The sequence below is a fragment of the Salvelinus namaycush genome, chromosome 42 (genome assembly GCF_016432855.1).
Source record: "Salvelinus namaycush isolate Seneca chromosome 42, SaNama_1.0, whole genome shotgun sequence".
In the NCBI taxonomy this organism is placed as follows: Eukaryota; Metazoa; Chordata; class Actinopteri; order Salmoniformes; family Salmonidae; genus Salvelinus; species Salvelinus namaycush.
Genome location: NC_052348.1, coordinates 20,002,237 through 20,018,720, shown reverse-complemented (window position 1 = coordinate 20,018,720; position 16,484 = coordinate 20,002,237). Strand labels below are relative to the sequence as shown.

The 16,484-nt window shown below is 42.9% G+C and overlaps 1 protein-coding gene across 1 annotated transcript in view; it reads right to left on the bottom strand.

Moving 5' to 3' along the window:
• micu3a (mitochondrial calcium uptake family, member 3a) overlaps positions 1-16,484 on the bottom strand; it is a 46,190-nt gene that overhangs the window by 14,271 nt on the left and 15,435 nt on the right. Inside the window, exons 5-9 of the mRNA XM_038981374.1 lie at positions 11,347-11,394; positions 9,121-9,203; positions 8,790-8,861; positions 5,478-5,519; positions 630-725 (exon numbers count right to left, since the gene is read on the bottom strand). Of these exons, the coding sequence (XP_038837302.1) occupies positions 630-725; positions 5,478-5,519; positions 8,790-8,861; positions 9,121-9,203; positions 11,347-11,394 (341 nt within the window). The remainder of the gene's footprint in view (positions 1-629; positions 726-5,477; positions 5,520-8,789; positions 8,862-9,120; positions 9,204-11,346; positions 11,395-16,484) is intronic.

Here is a 16,484-nt window from a genome sequence, read left to right as displayed (position 1 = left end):
GTGTGTGTGTGTGTGTGTGTGTGTGTGTGTGTGTGTGTGTGCGGTGCTAGAATGATGATGTTGTTTTGGTATAGCACTTTGTAGCTAAGCAGGTCGTCACTGTATTGTATGCTAAGAACGTTTTCTAACTGTATTTTCTTGACAAACGGTGGCTGACATGCAGGTAACAACAACAACCACGAGGAACCAACACAGAGAGGTGGCGGAAGGTAACATCGATAAGCATGAAACACAAGAGAAACAAATAGGGTTTATAACAATAAAACAAACATCTGAATCTAAGAATCTAATACAGAAAAAACAATAGATTACACAGTGACATAGCTGTCCTTGTCTAGTCTGGGCGATGGATGGGTCAAAACCAAGGGAAGAGTTTTTACCTTTTCTAGTCAAAGGAGGGATGGGATCAAGTGACTAAAAGAACCACTAGAAACCAAGAGAGGGATGGTCGGGTATGAGAGACACAAATGGACAAATTAATGGTCAGAGGACCAGTATACCTCTGGCAGGTCTGAGAACTGCTAAATGGATCTAGGCTGCGAATGACAGAGGGATGGAGGAATAGATGGCGGAAAAGAAGGAGGGGAGAAAGAAAGGAGGGAGGAAGGGTGGACAGAGGACAGGTGTACCTCTGCCAGGTCTGAAAACAGGGCTTGACTGGCGCAGCGCCTCAGAACGTCCCAATAGCTCCTGGCCACAAACTGATGACTGTCTTTTTTAACCACCTGCAGGAGTTTTTACCAGAAGCACAAACATCGTACAAGAAAAACAGAGGACAACTAAAGGAGGGAAGAGAGGATGAAATGAAGGAATAACCATGATCAATCAAAGATCAAATGAGATTTCATCACAAAATTGGAGGGATTGGCTTAGTGATATGCTAATCGTATAGAAGACGGATCACAGTAACATTCAAATAATGAACAGTCTCACAGTGATATCACTATTATAGTAGAATGATTTGTCATCGTATCAAAGAGATTTGATGCAATGACGCAATCCAACACTGGATTTCTCGACAGGGGAATTGTTTTACTACTATCCTACCTCCCACTTCCCTCAGATGAGTCAGACATTTAACAAGACATTATTTGACTCCATTCCGTTTTCCTTCGCTCCAGTCAACCGACATTGATACAGCATGGGGGTTTGACTATCACTTTGAATGACACACGTCACATAAGACAACATCTGCTGATCAATATATCGCATTCACTCAACTAAAGTCGTTAAGTATAAACCACTCACAATGTGTGTACAGACCGAAGCACAACCAACAGAATAGTGTTGAAACCTCATCTATAGCACACATCCAATACAGCGATTGGCCACCTGTCTTGTCTCTCTCTATAGGGGAATACAGCGATTGGCCACCTGTCTTGTCTCTCGCTATAGGGGAATACAGCGATTGGCCACCTGTCTTGTCTCTCGCTATAGGGGAATACAGTGATTGGCCACCTGTCTTGTCTCTCTCTATAGGGGAATACAGCGATGGGCCAGCTGTCTTGTCTCCCTCTATAGGGTTATACAGTGATTGGCCACCTGTCTTGTCTCTCTCTATAGGGGAATACAGTGATTGGCCGCCTGTCTTGTCTCTCTCTATAGGGGAATACAGCGACTGGCCAACTGTCTTGTCTCTATAGGGGAATACAGTGATTGGCCACCTGTCTTCTCTCTCTCTATAGGGGAATACAGCGATTGGCCGCCTGTCTTGTCTCTCTCTATAGGGGAATACAGCGACTGGCCACCTGTCTTGTCTCTATAGGGGAATACAGTGATTGGCCACCTGTCTTGTCTCTCTCTATAGGGGAATACAGTGATTGGCCACCTGTCTTGTCTCTCTCTATAGGGGAATACAGCGATTGGCCAGCTGTCTTGTCTCTCTCTATAGGGTTATACAGTGATTGGCCAGCTGTCTTGTCTCTCTATATAGGGTTATACAGTGATTGGCCACCTGTCTTGTCTCTCTCTATAGGGGAATACAGCGATTGGCCACCTGTCTTGTCTCTCTCTATAGGGGAATACAGCGATTGGCCACCTGTCTTGTCTCTCGCTATAGGGGAATACAGCGATTGGCCACCTGTCTTGTCTCTCGCTATAGGGGAATACAGTGATTGGCCACCTGTCTTGTCTCTCTCTATAGGGGAATACAGCGATGGGCCAGCTGTCTTGTCTCCCTCTATAGGGTTATACAGTGATTGGCCACCTGTCTTGTCTCTCTCTATAGGGGAATACAGTGATTGGCCGCCTGTCTTGTCTCTCTCTATAGGGGAATACAGCGAGTGGCCAACTGTCTTGTCTCTATAGGGGAATACAGTGATTGGCCACCTGTCTTCTCTCTCTCTATAGGGGAATACAGCGATTGGCCGCCTGTCTTGTCTCTCTCTATAGGGGAATACAGCGACTGGCCACCTGTCTTGTCTCTATAGGGGAATACAGTGATTGGCCACCTGTCTTGTCTCTCTCTATAGGGGAATACAGTGATTGGCCACCTGTCTTGTCTCTCTCTATAGGGGAATACAGCGATTGGCCACCTGTCTTGTCTCTCTCTATAGGGGAATACAGCGATTGGCCAGCTGTCTTGTCTCTCTCTATAGGGTTATACAGTGATTGGCCAGCTGTCTTGTCTCTCTATATAGGGTTATACAGTGATTGGCCACCTGTCTTGTCTCTCTCTATAGGGGAATACAGCGATTGGCCACCTGTCTTGTCTCTCTCTATAGGGGAATACAGCGATTGGCCACCTGTCTTGTCTCTCGCTATAGGGGAATACAGCGATTGGCCACCTGTCTTGTCTCTCGCTATAGGGGAATACAGTGATTGGCCACCTGTCTTGTCTCTCTCTATAGGGGAATACAGCGATGGGCCAGCTGTCTTGTCTCCCTCTATAGGGTTATACAGTGATTGGCCACCTGTCTTGTCTCTCTCTATAGGGGAATACAGTGATTGGCCGCCTGTCTTGTCTCTCTCTATAGGGGAATACAGCGACTGGCCAACTGTCTTGTCTCTATAGGGGAATACAGTGATTGGCCACCTGTCTTCTCTCTCTCTATAGGGGAATACAGCGATTGGCCGCCTGTCTTGTCTCTCTCTATAGGGGAATACAGCGACTGGCCACCTGTCTTGTCTCTATAGGGGAATACAGTGATTGGCCACCTGTCTTGTCTCTCTCTATAGGGGAATACAGTGATTGGCCACCTGTCTTGTCTCTCTCTATAGGGGAATACAGCGATTGGCCACCTGTCTTGTCTCTCTCTATAGGGGAATACAGCGATTGGCCAGCTGTCTTGTCTCTCTCTATAGGGTTATACAGTGATTGGCCAGCTGTCTTGTCTCTCTATATAGGGTTATACAGTGATTGGCCACCTGTCTTGTCTCTCTCTATAGGGGAATACAGCGATTGGCCACCTGTCTTGTCTCTCTCTATAGGGGAATACAGTGATTGGCCACCTGTCTCTCTCTATAGGGGAATACAGTGATTGGCCACCTGTCTTGTCTCTCTCTATAGGGGAATACAGCGACTGGCCACCTGTCTTGTCTCTATAGGGGAATACAGTGATTGGCCACCTGTCTTGTCTCTCTCTATAGGGGAATACAGTGATTGGCCACCTGTCTTGTCTCTCTCTATAGGGGAATACAGCGATTGGCCACCTGTCTTGTCTCTCTCTATAGGGGAATACAGCGATTGGCCAGCTGTCTTGTCTCTCTCTATAGGGTTATACAGTGATTGGCCAGCTGTCTTGTCTCTCTATATAGGGTTATACAGTGATTGGCCACCTGTCTTGTCTCTCTCTATAGGGGAATACAGCGATTGGCCACCTGTCTTGTCTCTCTCTATAGGGGAATACAGTGATTGGCCACCTGTCTCTCTCTATAGGGGAATACAGTGATTGGCCACCTGTCTTGTCTCTCTCTATAGGGGAATACAGCGATTGGCCACCTGTCTTGTCTCTCTCTATAGGGGAATACAGTGATTGGCCACCTGTCTTGTCTCTCTCTATAGGGGAATAGAGCGATTGGCCACCTGTCTCTCTCTATAGGGGAATACAGTGATTGGCCACCTGTCTTGTCTCTCTCTATAGGGGAATACAGGGGCGGCCATTGAACATCACAGGTTGTACTGGCCTGTCGTCCATCAGGTTAGTGACAGGAGGGAGACGTCTGCTCCTCTGTAGGGGGACAGACAGTGGCCTGGTTCTGGGGCTGTGTTTGAGTATAGACCATTATGTTCCTTCACTCCTCCACAGTGAGTGGAGGGAAATGTGCATTAAGGCTGAGTGAGAGAAAGGGCTATAGTCTAAACATGACCACGTAGGCAGCCTATTGATCTGTCATCAGAGTCCTCTCTGGGTTAACCTGGAATCAACACTGACTATCACTGGCTACGTCTCAAATGGCACCCTATTCCCTATACAGTGCACACACTTACTTCATAGAGTGTGCTTACATCATAAGGACTGTGCTGACTTTATAGATAGAGTGTGCTTACTTCATAGAATGCTTACATCATATGGACTGTGCTTACTTCATAAAGTGTGCTGACTTCATAGTGTGCTTACATCATAAGGACTGTGCTTACTTCATAAAGTGTGCTGACTTCATAGTGTGCTTACATCATAAGGACTGTGCTTACTCCATAGTGTGCTGACTTCATAGTGTGCTTACATCATAAGGACTGTGCTTACTCCATAGTGTGCTGACTTCATAGTGTGCTTACATCATAAGGACTGTGCTTACTCCATAGTGTGCTGACTTCATAGTGTGCTTACTTCATAAGGAATGTGCTGACTTCATAGGGTGATTACATCATAAGGACTGTGCTTACTTCATAGGGTGATTACATCATAAGGACTGTGCTTACTTCATAGGGTGATTACATCATAAGGACTGTGCTTACTTCATAGGGTGATTACATCATAAGGACTGTGCTTACTTCATAGGGTGATTACGTCACTAGAGTGATCTTATTTGCACAGGGTCCTTACTAGAGTCTGCTTACTTCATTGAGGGTACTTACTTACATGTAAGGTGCTTACTTCAAAATGTGTGTTCACTCTACTATCCATACTATTTGCCAAAATCCCCCCCCCCCCCCCCCATTTTTGGGGGGACAATGCTTGGTTCTATTTTAAGCCAGTGTTTCTTAGTCATTCTAAATCAAATCATCCACTTTTGTTGACGCCCCTCTCTCTGACCCCTAGAATCATTACTCCTCCACCACCCCTCCACCCCTCCGCAATCATTCACTCAGTCAATATGACAGACAGCCAGAACACAAGGAAGGTCTATTTCAATGGATTTCTATCTATTTCACTCTATTTCTATAGATCTAGATATACAGAGTTTAGACCAGGGACAAAGGTACACAGGTGTGTCCGAAATGGCTCCCTATTCACTAACGAAATACTTTTGGACAATAGTAGTGCACTATATAGGGAATAGGGTGCCATTTCGGGCACGGTTGGGTTGATACATACGCTGTTGATGGGAGCAACCTGATATCCATAGAGCTGCATACTCTTTTACACAGAGAGACGAGGAGGAGGACGACACGGCATGCGGTCAAAAAGGAGGAGGAAGAAGAGGAGGAGGAAGAGGAGGAAGAAGAGAAAGGTCACATGTTAGAATAGATGCATGCAAGGAGAGACACACTGGCTCAAATGCACAACAGGAGTACTGCTACCGTAAACCAACACACTTGTAGCTACACAACATAACACAACGTGCTCTACAAATATTACTTCTCTATAGGTCATATTTCTACAATAAAGTAAACCGCGGTTGCATCCAAAATGGCACCCTGTTTCCTAGAAAGTGACCTACTTTTGACCCAGAGCCCTGGTCAAAAGTAGTGCACCACATATGGAATAGGGTGCCATTTGGGACATCCACTATGTAAAGGATAAAGTGTGTGATCACAACGTGCTACACTGGTAATACAGCTTACAAAACATACCGTCAGATTGTCACAGATAGCACCATATGATTGTATCATTCACATGGCACCTTAATATACACACACCATTAGCATAACGTTATCCTAACGTTAAAGAGACAGCGTATCTGATTCTGTTATTGAAGGGGCACGGAGGATCAGTGGGCCACATATTAGACCATCTGGGCTGTCTGAAATGGCCCCTTCTTCCCAACAGATGTAGGATCTTAATTGCTGAAACTTGTAGTGCATTTGAGTTTTAAAAAGGATTCTGAAGTTTGTAATTTCCACTTTAAAATTTCAGACTTTATTTGCCCAAACAAAAAAATTGATCAACCCCCTACAAAAAAATATTTATTATAATCCACATAATAATTCACATTTCCTGTTGATGCAGGATTATTTTCCTGCTGTAGCAAACTAGCTCTAATTAAGATCCTACACCTGTATATAGCGCACTTATATTGACTATGGGCTCTGGTCAAAATGAGTGCAGTATATAGGGAATAGGGTGCAAAAGTAGTGCACTATATAGAAGGTTGGTTGTTTAGCAGCAAAACCGAGGTGTGCGCAACTATGGGGAAAAACAGACAGGGTTGGCTTAGACTGTTGACAACATGTAAAATATATTTAGTCTCCAATGTTTATTGAAAACATAAATACATTTGCACAATAAGCACTTGTTGTCTCTCAAATACGTTGTTACAGCTGTTACTGTAGGTAGCAAAATGTTGCCATATTAGCATATTAGCATAAACAAGACATGGTATCAATAACAAGATGAAACGAGCTGAAACGAGCTGAAACGAGCAACCCACGATTCCCCACATGGCAGCTTGTTGTCATTGTTGCTCGCTATCTGACCGTTCAGAATCATCATTTCATCATCATCATTCATCATTTCCGTGACGTTGTCAGACAACCCGTCTATAGGAAATTGAGTAGTGCACTATAAAGGGAATACAGATGTAGGATCTTAATTTGATCACACTGTTGCAGGAGAACTGCAGGAAATGTTAAACTTATAGTGTATTGGAGGTTTAAAAAGTCTTCTGAAGTTTGTAATTTCCACTTTGAAATGTCCGACTTGATTTTCCCTTACTGAAAATGTATCAACCCCTACAAAAATGGCCATTCAATATAATACACATAATAATTTACATTTCCTGTTGCTGCAGGATTATTTTCCTGCTGTAACAAACCGGTTCAAATGAAGATCCTACCTCTGTAGGGTGCCATTTAGGACCCAGTCTTTAAACAACATTCCTCAGCTGTGCCCCTCCGAGGAGCCGTCTGCCTAAGTGTGTCTGGTCCCTCTGAAGCTAAAGCCACAGAAACTCCCACAATCCCCTCTCATCCCCTCTTATCTCTCTATCAGATCCTCTTGTTTATGTTGGGCCACATGGGCTGCTTATGGGAGATGTCACCCATCCACAAAACACTGGGAAAGGAGGCCATTTTGGCTCTGCTCGTCTCCCACTGGTCCTGACGCAAGCGAGAGGGATCTTAACTTCAAAGTGAACCGAATGCACTCTCTGTAGTGTGTGTGTGTGTGTGTGTGTGTGTGTGTGTGTGTGTGTGTGTGTGTGTGTGTGTGTGTGTGTGTGTGTGTGTGTGTGTGTGTGTGTGTGTGTGTGTGTGTGTGTGTGTGTGAAGTGTGGGAAAGCACAAGGCGACAGAACAAGTCCTGAACATGCTTGGAGGTTGATGTTTTAATGTCATATTATACTGTAAGATAAATATATTTTTTCCTCAAATTTGATGTCTTTGACCCCTCAATTCAGTATTGATAACAAGTACAACACACATGGGCTGTGTCCAAATGCCCGTACTTGCGTTATAAATAGTAGGCATTTTGGGTATGTGAAAATATAACGTTACACAGTGTATGAAATGTTCCAAGTTTTCAATGCCAGGATGTCAAACTCATTTTGGCTTTTCACTAGTAGAATTCGCTGCATGCTATTGAGAGAGATACGTGTCTTTTCACTAGTAGAATTCGCTGCATGCTATTGAGAGAGATACGTGTCTTTTCACTAGTAGAATTCGCTGCATGCTATTGAGAGAGATACGTGTCTTTTCACTAGTAGAATTCGCTGCATGCTATTGAAAGAGATACGTGTCTTTTCACTAGTAGAATTCGCTGCATGCTATTGAGAGAGATACGTGTCTTTTCACTAGTAGAATTCGCTGCATGCTATTGAGAGAGATACGTGTCTTTTCACTAGTAGAATTCGCTGCATGCTATTGAGAGAGATACGTGTCTTTTCAGACCCGCGTGTGTTTGACAACAGCTGATATTCATCTGATAATGAGATAAGGGGATGCGCTACCAAAATAAAGGAATGGCGGGAAACAACACAGTTAATCATTAGATCTCAGTATAGGTGAGTCTAGTATGTTGATACGTGCCGCTTACTGCATTCGTTTTCACTGAACAGAACATTCTAAATAGTATGTCGTATTAGTATGCAGTATGTAGCTTTAGTAAGTAGTAGGCAAGACAGATTTATGATCTATTCTTGGTGCATAATTCTTTGTTAAGACATTTTCAATAGCATAACAGAAACTCAATAAAACAGACATTGTTGTTTGACTTGGGGTGAGAGATACTGTTGGCAGAGGTCTGGTCCTGCCGCTTGCTTTGGGGGAAATTAGGTTGAACACATGCATGCATGCATGCATGCACGACACACACACACGCACACGCACACGCACACGCACACGCACACACACACACACACACACACACACACACACACACACACACACACACACGCACACGCACACGCACACGCACACGCACACACATACAATCCCAAATATACTCTCTCTCCCTCTTGTTTCCTCTTACCAGCTGAGCTGACTTCTCCACATCTCCTTTCCTCCCCTTCTTCTCATTTTTCTTCCTGAAGATCTCCTGCAGCTAGAGAGGAGAGGAGAGAGGACGGTAGGAGAGGAGAGGAGAGGAGAGGAGAGGAGAGGAGAGGAGAGGAGAGGAGAGGAGAGGAGAGGAGAGGAGAGGAGAGGAGAGGGAAGGAGAGGAGAGGAGAGGGGAGGGGAGGACAGAGATGATGTGTGAGATCAACAGTGTGCAGCAGTTATCTTCTTGACACATAAAACTGTTAAATGCATTATTCAAATCCAATTCTTTCTTTATTAAGGGAGCAGTAAGGGTAACTCACCACTAGGAACTCCCTCTTGTCAACCATCTGGTTTCCGTCGGCGTCGAACATGTTGAAGGCGATCTTGAAGCCTGCGTGGGGCTCTGAGGAAGAGGAGGAGGTATGAAGATGACTGATCTCCACACCGTAGGGACTGAATGGACTACTAGCTGTCTAGAAAGATGAGTGATCTCAACACCACAGGGACTGGACTCAAGTCCTTATGTGTTCTGCTATCAGTGTATCCAGATGATAGCAAGATCTGTTGTGTGATCTGTTTTGCTCAAACACATCAGTGTAATTTGACACAGTTGTCTGTGTTATCATTGTTACCATCCCACATCTCTCACTACATCACTACTGTTGAAATGATATCCATGAATGAATCTTTAGGCTCAGTGTAATCAGCTGTATTGAATGAATACTGGGGCGGCAGGTAGCCTAGTGGTTAAGAGCGTTGTGCCAGTTACCCAAAGGTCACTGGTTTGAATCCCAGAGTCGACCAGGTGAAAAATCTGTTGATGTGCCCTTGAGCGAGGCACTTAACCTTAATTGCCCCTTTAAGTCGCTCTGGATAAGAGCGTCTGTTAAATGACTACAATGTACATGCATACCTGTTGATCTTTCTCTCTCATCTTGGCAAGGGCTATGTAAATATTATTCCAGCGCTGGGTTACCACGCAAAGTGTGTGTAGCAGCGATGACTGAGATGCTTCATTGCCTTGTTAGACCCTCAGTGAGCAACAACAGCAGAGCAGCACCTCAGAGTGTGGCTGGAGATTTATCTGCACAGACTGTCAACGCTAGTCTCAAGTCAGCGTCCCACATAGCATCCTATTCCCTATGTAGTGCACTACTTTTTTTCCAGGGCCATGGACAGAAGTAGTGCACTATATAGCGAATTGGGTGCCATTTGGGATGTAGTAAAAGCAATATATGCCTCCAAGTGTGTTTTTATTGTAACAATGTTGATGAAGGCCTATATGATGAATACCTACATGTTGATGAATACCTATGAAGGCCTATATGATGAATACCTACATTTATAGGAGTTGAAATGTTGGGAGCATGTGTGTGGAGTCTTTATTTACTAAATAATATGTTTCATTGTCACATACACTGGACAGGTGCAGTGAAATGTGTTGTTTTACAGGGTCAGCCATTGTGGTGCAACGCCCCTGGAGCATATTAGGGTTAAGTGCCTTGCTCAAGGGCACATCAACAGATTTTTCACCTAGTCGGCTCGTGTATTTGAATGAGCATCCTTTTGGTTATTGGCCCAATGTCTAACCGGTCCCATGTTTCTCTAAGCACCTGTCTCAAAGCCACTCAATTTTCAATGTTGTCTTAACTCATGTTTTATCTTATCTTGTCTTAACTCGTGTTTTATCTTATCTTGTCTTAACTCGTGTTTTATCTTATCTTGTCTTAACCCGTGTTTTATCTTATCTTGTCTTAACTCGTGTCTTATATTATCTTGTCTTAACTCATGTTTTATCTTGTCTTAACTCATGTTTTGTCTTGTCTTAACCCATGTTTTATCTTATCTTGTCTTAACTCGTGTTTTATCTTATCTTAATTCGTGTTTTATCTTATCTTAACTTGTGTTTTATCTTATCTTGTCTTAACTCGTGTTTTATCTTATCTTAACTCATGTTTTATCTTATCTTAACTCATGTTTTATCTTATCTTAACTCATGTTTTATCTTATCTTGTCTTAACTCGTGTTTTATCTTATCTTGTCTTAACTCATGTTTTATCTTATCTTAACTCATGTTTATTCTTATCTTAACTCATGTTTTATCTTATCTTGTCTTAACTCAGGGACTTCTGTGTCTCGGCAGCTTCTTCAGGGTAAGTGTAGATATGACCACCTACCGTAGTGTAAGGTACAGGAGATTTTGGTATTTTTTCGGAGACTGGAGATCTTGGGTGGGCCGCCCATGTCTGAGACATACTGTAAACTTAACAGACCAACGCTGGCCTTTAGTAATGATTTGTGTTTAATGTAAGCAGAGGGCACCACCAGCCCCTCTTCATGAGAGAGAGATACAGAGGGAGGGAGAGAGAGAAAGAGAGAGAGAGAGAGAGAGAGAGGGAGAGAGAGAGAGAGAGAGAGAGAGAGAGAGAGAGAGAGAGGGAGAGAGAGAGAGGGAAAGAGAGAGATAGAAAGAGTATGTGATAGAGAGAGAGAGGGAGTGGAAGAGAGAGAAAGAGAGAGTGTAGAGCGTAAAGAGAGAGACTCACTTGTCAGAATGCAGAGCAGAAAGAGATACTCGGTGTAAGCGATGATGCCTGGAAAGAAAAAGAGAAGACGGAACATCAAAGGACAGTTGACAAGATTCATTCTGTTAATGTACAATAAAGCTCTCCCTCTCTCGCTCCTTCTCTCTCTCTCTCCCTCTCTCTCCTTCTCTCTCTCCCTCTCTCGCTCCTTCTCTCTCTCCTTCACCAACTCTCAAACAGCTGGTCGGGGTCCTCATTTTTTTCCTTTCAAACTCCGGGACACTAGGCTGGCTGAAGGCCAGATTAAAATGTTTACTGATTGTTCAAAGACGGGCCTCTTCTAGATAAATGGAAGGGTAGAACAGACCTTCCCCTCCTCCCCTCTTCTCACGGAGAGGAGTAGAGGAGTAATCCCCCCTTTCATGCAGATAACATCTAAAAATGTAAAAAGGTGCCTTTGAGTTGAGCCGCAGGCGGTGTTTTGGCCACACCGGAGCTGCGGGTGTTTTTACACTGCAAGTGAGCGGTGCTGAGACCCAAGACCTAGAACACTGGGTGGTAGAACACACACACACACACACACACACACACACACACACACACACACACACACACACACACACACACACACACACACACACACACACACACACACACACACACACACACACACACACACGCACACACATACACACCCCTGCATATACACACACACACGCACAGAAACACACGTACACACCCAATGCATATACACATACACACACGGTGGGGGGGAGGGGGGTGGAAAGGGATCACAACCAGCCGTGTTGTGTTTGGAGAAGCAAGGTGTAAAGCGTTGAGGGGATGATCAGCCTGAGGATGTGGTCCATTTAGGATGATGTCCCCTCTGCTCCTCTTTGTTGGGGCCAGGGGAAACACAAGCATGGCCCAGAGAGATGGAGGACCGCTGCTGTGGCCTAGATACTGGAAGGGGAGTGTGTGTATGCTCATGTTTCTCTATGTGTGTGTGTGTGTGTGTGTGTGTGTGTGTGTGTGTGTGTGTGTGTGTGTGTGTGTGTGTGTGTGTGTGTGTGTGTGTGTGTGTGTGTGTGTGTGTGTGTGTGTGTGTGTGTGTGTGTGTGTGCTCATGTTTCTCTATATGTGTGTGTGTTGGTCTGTTACACGGCGGCTGAAAGCATTCCCTCTTCCACCAGGTTTTTGTTTGGAGAGGAAGACAGTAGCCTGTCTGTCCACTGATAGTTCAGGGTGACTGCACTGAGTGTTACGGGAGAGAGACTCCCTGCTTCAGGAAGGGGAGAGGAGGGGGAACATGATACCTCAGCTTAGTGGAGCTACCGCTGCCCCCTGCCCTGGACCTCACACTAGGGATGGATGCTCCCTGTCCCAGGCTTACTCAAATACTCAATACAGCTGATAACAACTTTGGCAGTAGGTGATTTGCTTGGCTTGTCTCCCACGAGGAGAGGCCAACTCAATAACGTATTTGAACTGCAACTATCTGCTGTCTTTATTCTACTAGTTTAACCTCCTATTGTTTATCAAAATGTGTACATTTTAATCTTTAGTCATCTGGTAGGCACTCTTATCCAGAGCCTCTTACAGTAGTGACCTCATACATTTTAATGTTTAGTCATTTAGCAGGCACTCTTATCCAGAGCCTCTTACAGTAGTGACCTCATACATTTTAATGTTTAGTCATTTAGCAGGCACTCTTATCCAGAGGCTCTTACAGTAGTGACTTCATACATTTTAATGTTTAGTCATTTAGCAGGCACTCTTATCCAGAGCCTCTTACAGTAGTGACTTCATACATTTTAATGTTTAGTCATTTAGCAGGCACTCTTATCCAGAGCCTCTTACAGTAGTGACTTCATACATTTTAATGTTTAGTCATTTAGCAGGCACTCTTATCCAGAGCCTCTTACAGTAGTGACTTCATACATTTTAATGTTTAGTCATTTAGCAGGCACTCTTATCCAGAGCCTCTTACAGTAGTGACTTCATACATTTTAATGTTTAGTCATTTAGCAGGCACTCTTATCCAGAGCCTCTTACAGTAGTGACTTCATACATTGAATGTTTAGTCATTTAGCAGGCACTCTTATCCAGAGCCTCTTACAGTAGTGACTTCATACATTTTAATGTTTAGTCATTTAGCAGGCACTCTTATCCAGACCGTCTTACAGTAGTGACTTCATACATTTTAATGTTTAGTCATTTAGCAGGCACTCTTATCCAGAGCCTCTTACAGTAGTGACTTCATACATTTTAATGTTTAGTCATTTAGCAGGCACTCTTATCCAGAGCGTCTTACAGTAGTGACCTCATACATTTTAATGTTTAGTCATTTAGCAGGCACTCTTATCCAGAGCCTCTTACAGTAGTGACCTCATACATTTGAATGTTTAGTCATTTAGCAGGCACTCTTATCCAGAGCGTCTTACAGTAGTGACTTCATACATTTTAATGTTTAGTCATTTAGCAGGCACTCTTATCCAGAGCCTCTTACAGTAGTGACTTCATACATTTTAATGTTTAGTCATTTAGCAGGCACTCTTATCCAGAGCCTCTTACAGTAGTGACTTCATACATTTTAATATTTAGTCATTTAGCAGGCACTCTTATCCAGAGCCTCTTACAGTAGTGACTTCATACATTTTAATGTTTAGTCATTTAGCAGGCACTCTTATCCAGAGCCTCTTACAGTAGTGACTTCATACATTTTAATGTTTAGTCATTTAGCAGGCACTCTTATCCAGAGCCTCTTACAGTAGTGACTTCATACATTTTAATGTTTAGTCATTTAGCAGGCACTCTTATCCAGAGCCTCTTACAGTAGTGACTTCATACATTTTAATGTTTAGTCATTTAGCAGGCACTCTTATCCAGAGCCTCTTACAGTAGTGACTTCATACATTTTAATGTTTAGTCATTTAGCAGGCACTCTTATCCAGAGCCTCTTACAGTAGTGACTTCATACATTTTAATGTTTAGTCATTTAGCAGGCACTCTTATCCAGAGCCTCTTACAGTAGTGACTTCATACATTTTAATGTTTAGTCATTTAGCAGGCACTCTTATCCAGAGCCTCTTACAGTAGTGACTTCATACATTTTAATGTTTAGTCATTTAGCAGGCACTCTTGTCCAGAGCCTCTTACAGTAGTGACCTCATACATTTTAATGTTTAGTCATTTAGTAGGCACTCTTATCCAGAGCCTCTTACAGTAGTGACCTCATACATTTAAATGTTTAGTCATTTAGCAGGCACTCTTATCCAGAGCCTCTTACAGTAGTGACTTCATACATTTTAATGTTTAGTCATTTAGCAGGCACTCTTATCCAGAGCCTCTTACAGTAGTGACTTCATACATTTTAATGTTTAGTCATTTAGCAGGCACTCTTATCCAGAGCCTCTTACAGTAGTGACTTCATACATTTTAATGTTTAGTCATTTAGCAGGCAATCTTATCCAGAGCCTCTTACAGTAGTGACTTCATACATTTTAATGTTTAGTAATTTAGCAGGCACTCTTATCCAGAGCCTCTTACAGTAGTGACCTCATACATTTTAATGTTTAGTAATTTAGCAGGCACTCTTATCCAGAGCCTCTTACAGTAGTGACCTCATACATTTTAATATTTAGTCATTTAGCAGGCAATCTTATCCAGAGCCTCTTACAGTAGTGACCTCATACATTTTAATGTTTAGTAATTTAGCAGGCAATCTTATCCAGAGCCTCTTACAGTAGTGACTTCATACATTTTAATGTTTAGTAATTTAGCAGGCAATCTTATCCAGAGCCTCTTACAGTAGTGACCTCATACATTTTAATGTTTAGTCATTTAGCAGGCAATCTTATCCAGAGCCTCTTACAGTAGTGACCTCATACATTTTAATGTTTAGTAATTTAGCAGGCAATCTTATCCAGAGCCTCTTACAGTAGTGACCTCATACATTTTAATATTTAGTCATTTAGCAGGCAATCTTATCCAGAGCCTCTTACAGTAGTGACCTCATACATTTTAATATTTAGTCATTTAGCAGGCAATCTTATCCAGAGCCTCTTACAGTAGTGACCTCATACATTTTAATATTTAGTCATTTAGCAGGCAATCTTATCCAGAGCCTCTTACAGTAGTGACCTCATACATTTTAATATTTAGTCATTTAGCAGGCACTCTTATCCAGAGCCTCTTACAGTAGTGACTTCATACATTTTAATGTTTAGTCATTTAGCAGGCACTCTTATCCAGAGCCTCTTACAGTAGTGACTTCATACATTTTAATGTTTAGTCATTTAGCAGGCACTCTTATCCAGAGCCTCTTACAGTAGTGACCTCATACATTTTAATGTTTAGTCATTTAGCAGGCAATCTTATCCAGAGCCTCTTACAGTAGTGACCTCATACATTTTAATGTTTAGTCATTTAGCAGGCACTCTTATCCAGAGCCTCTTACAGTAGTGACTTCATACATTTTAATGTTTAGTCATTTAGCAGGCACTCTTATCCAGAGCCTCTTACAGTAGTGACTTCATACATTTTAATGTTTAGTCATTTAGCAGGCACTCTTATCCAGAGCCTCTTACAGTAGTGACTTCATACATTTTAATGTTTAGTCATTTAGCAGGCACTCTTATCCAGAGCCTCTTACAGTAGTGACTTCATACATTTTAATGTTTAGTCATTTAGCAGGCACTCTTATCCAGAGCCTCTTACAGTAGTGACTTCATACATTTTAATGTTTAGTCATTTAGCAGGCACTCTTATCCAGAGCCTCTTACAGTAGTGACTTCATACATTTTAATGTTTAGTCATTTAGCAGGCACTCTTATCCAGAGCCTCTTACAGTAGTGACCTCATACATTTTAATGTTTAGTCATTTAGCAGGCAATCTTATCCAGAGCCTCTTACAGTAGTGACCTCATACATTTTAATGTTTAGTCATTTAGCAGGCACTCTTATCCAGAGCCTCTTACAGTAGTGACTTCATACATTTTAATGTTTAGTCATTTAGCAGGCACTCTTATCCAGAGCCTCTTACAGTAGTGACTTCATACATTTTAATGTTTAGTCATTTAGCAGGCACTCTTATCCAGAGCCTCTTACAGTAGTGACTTCATACATTTTAATGTTTAGTCATTTAGCAGGCACTCTTA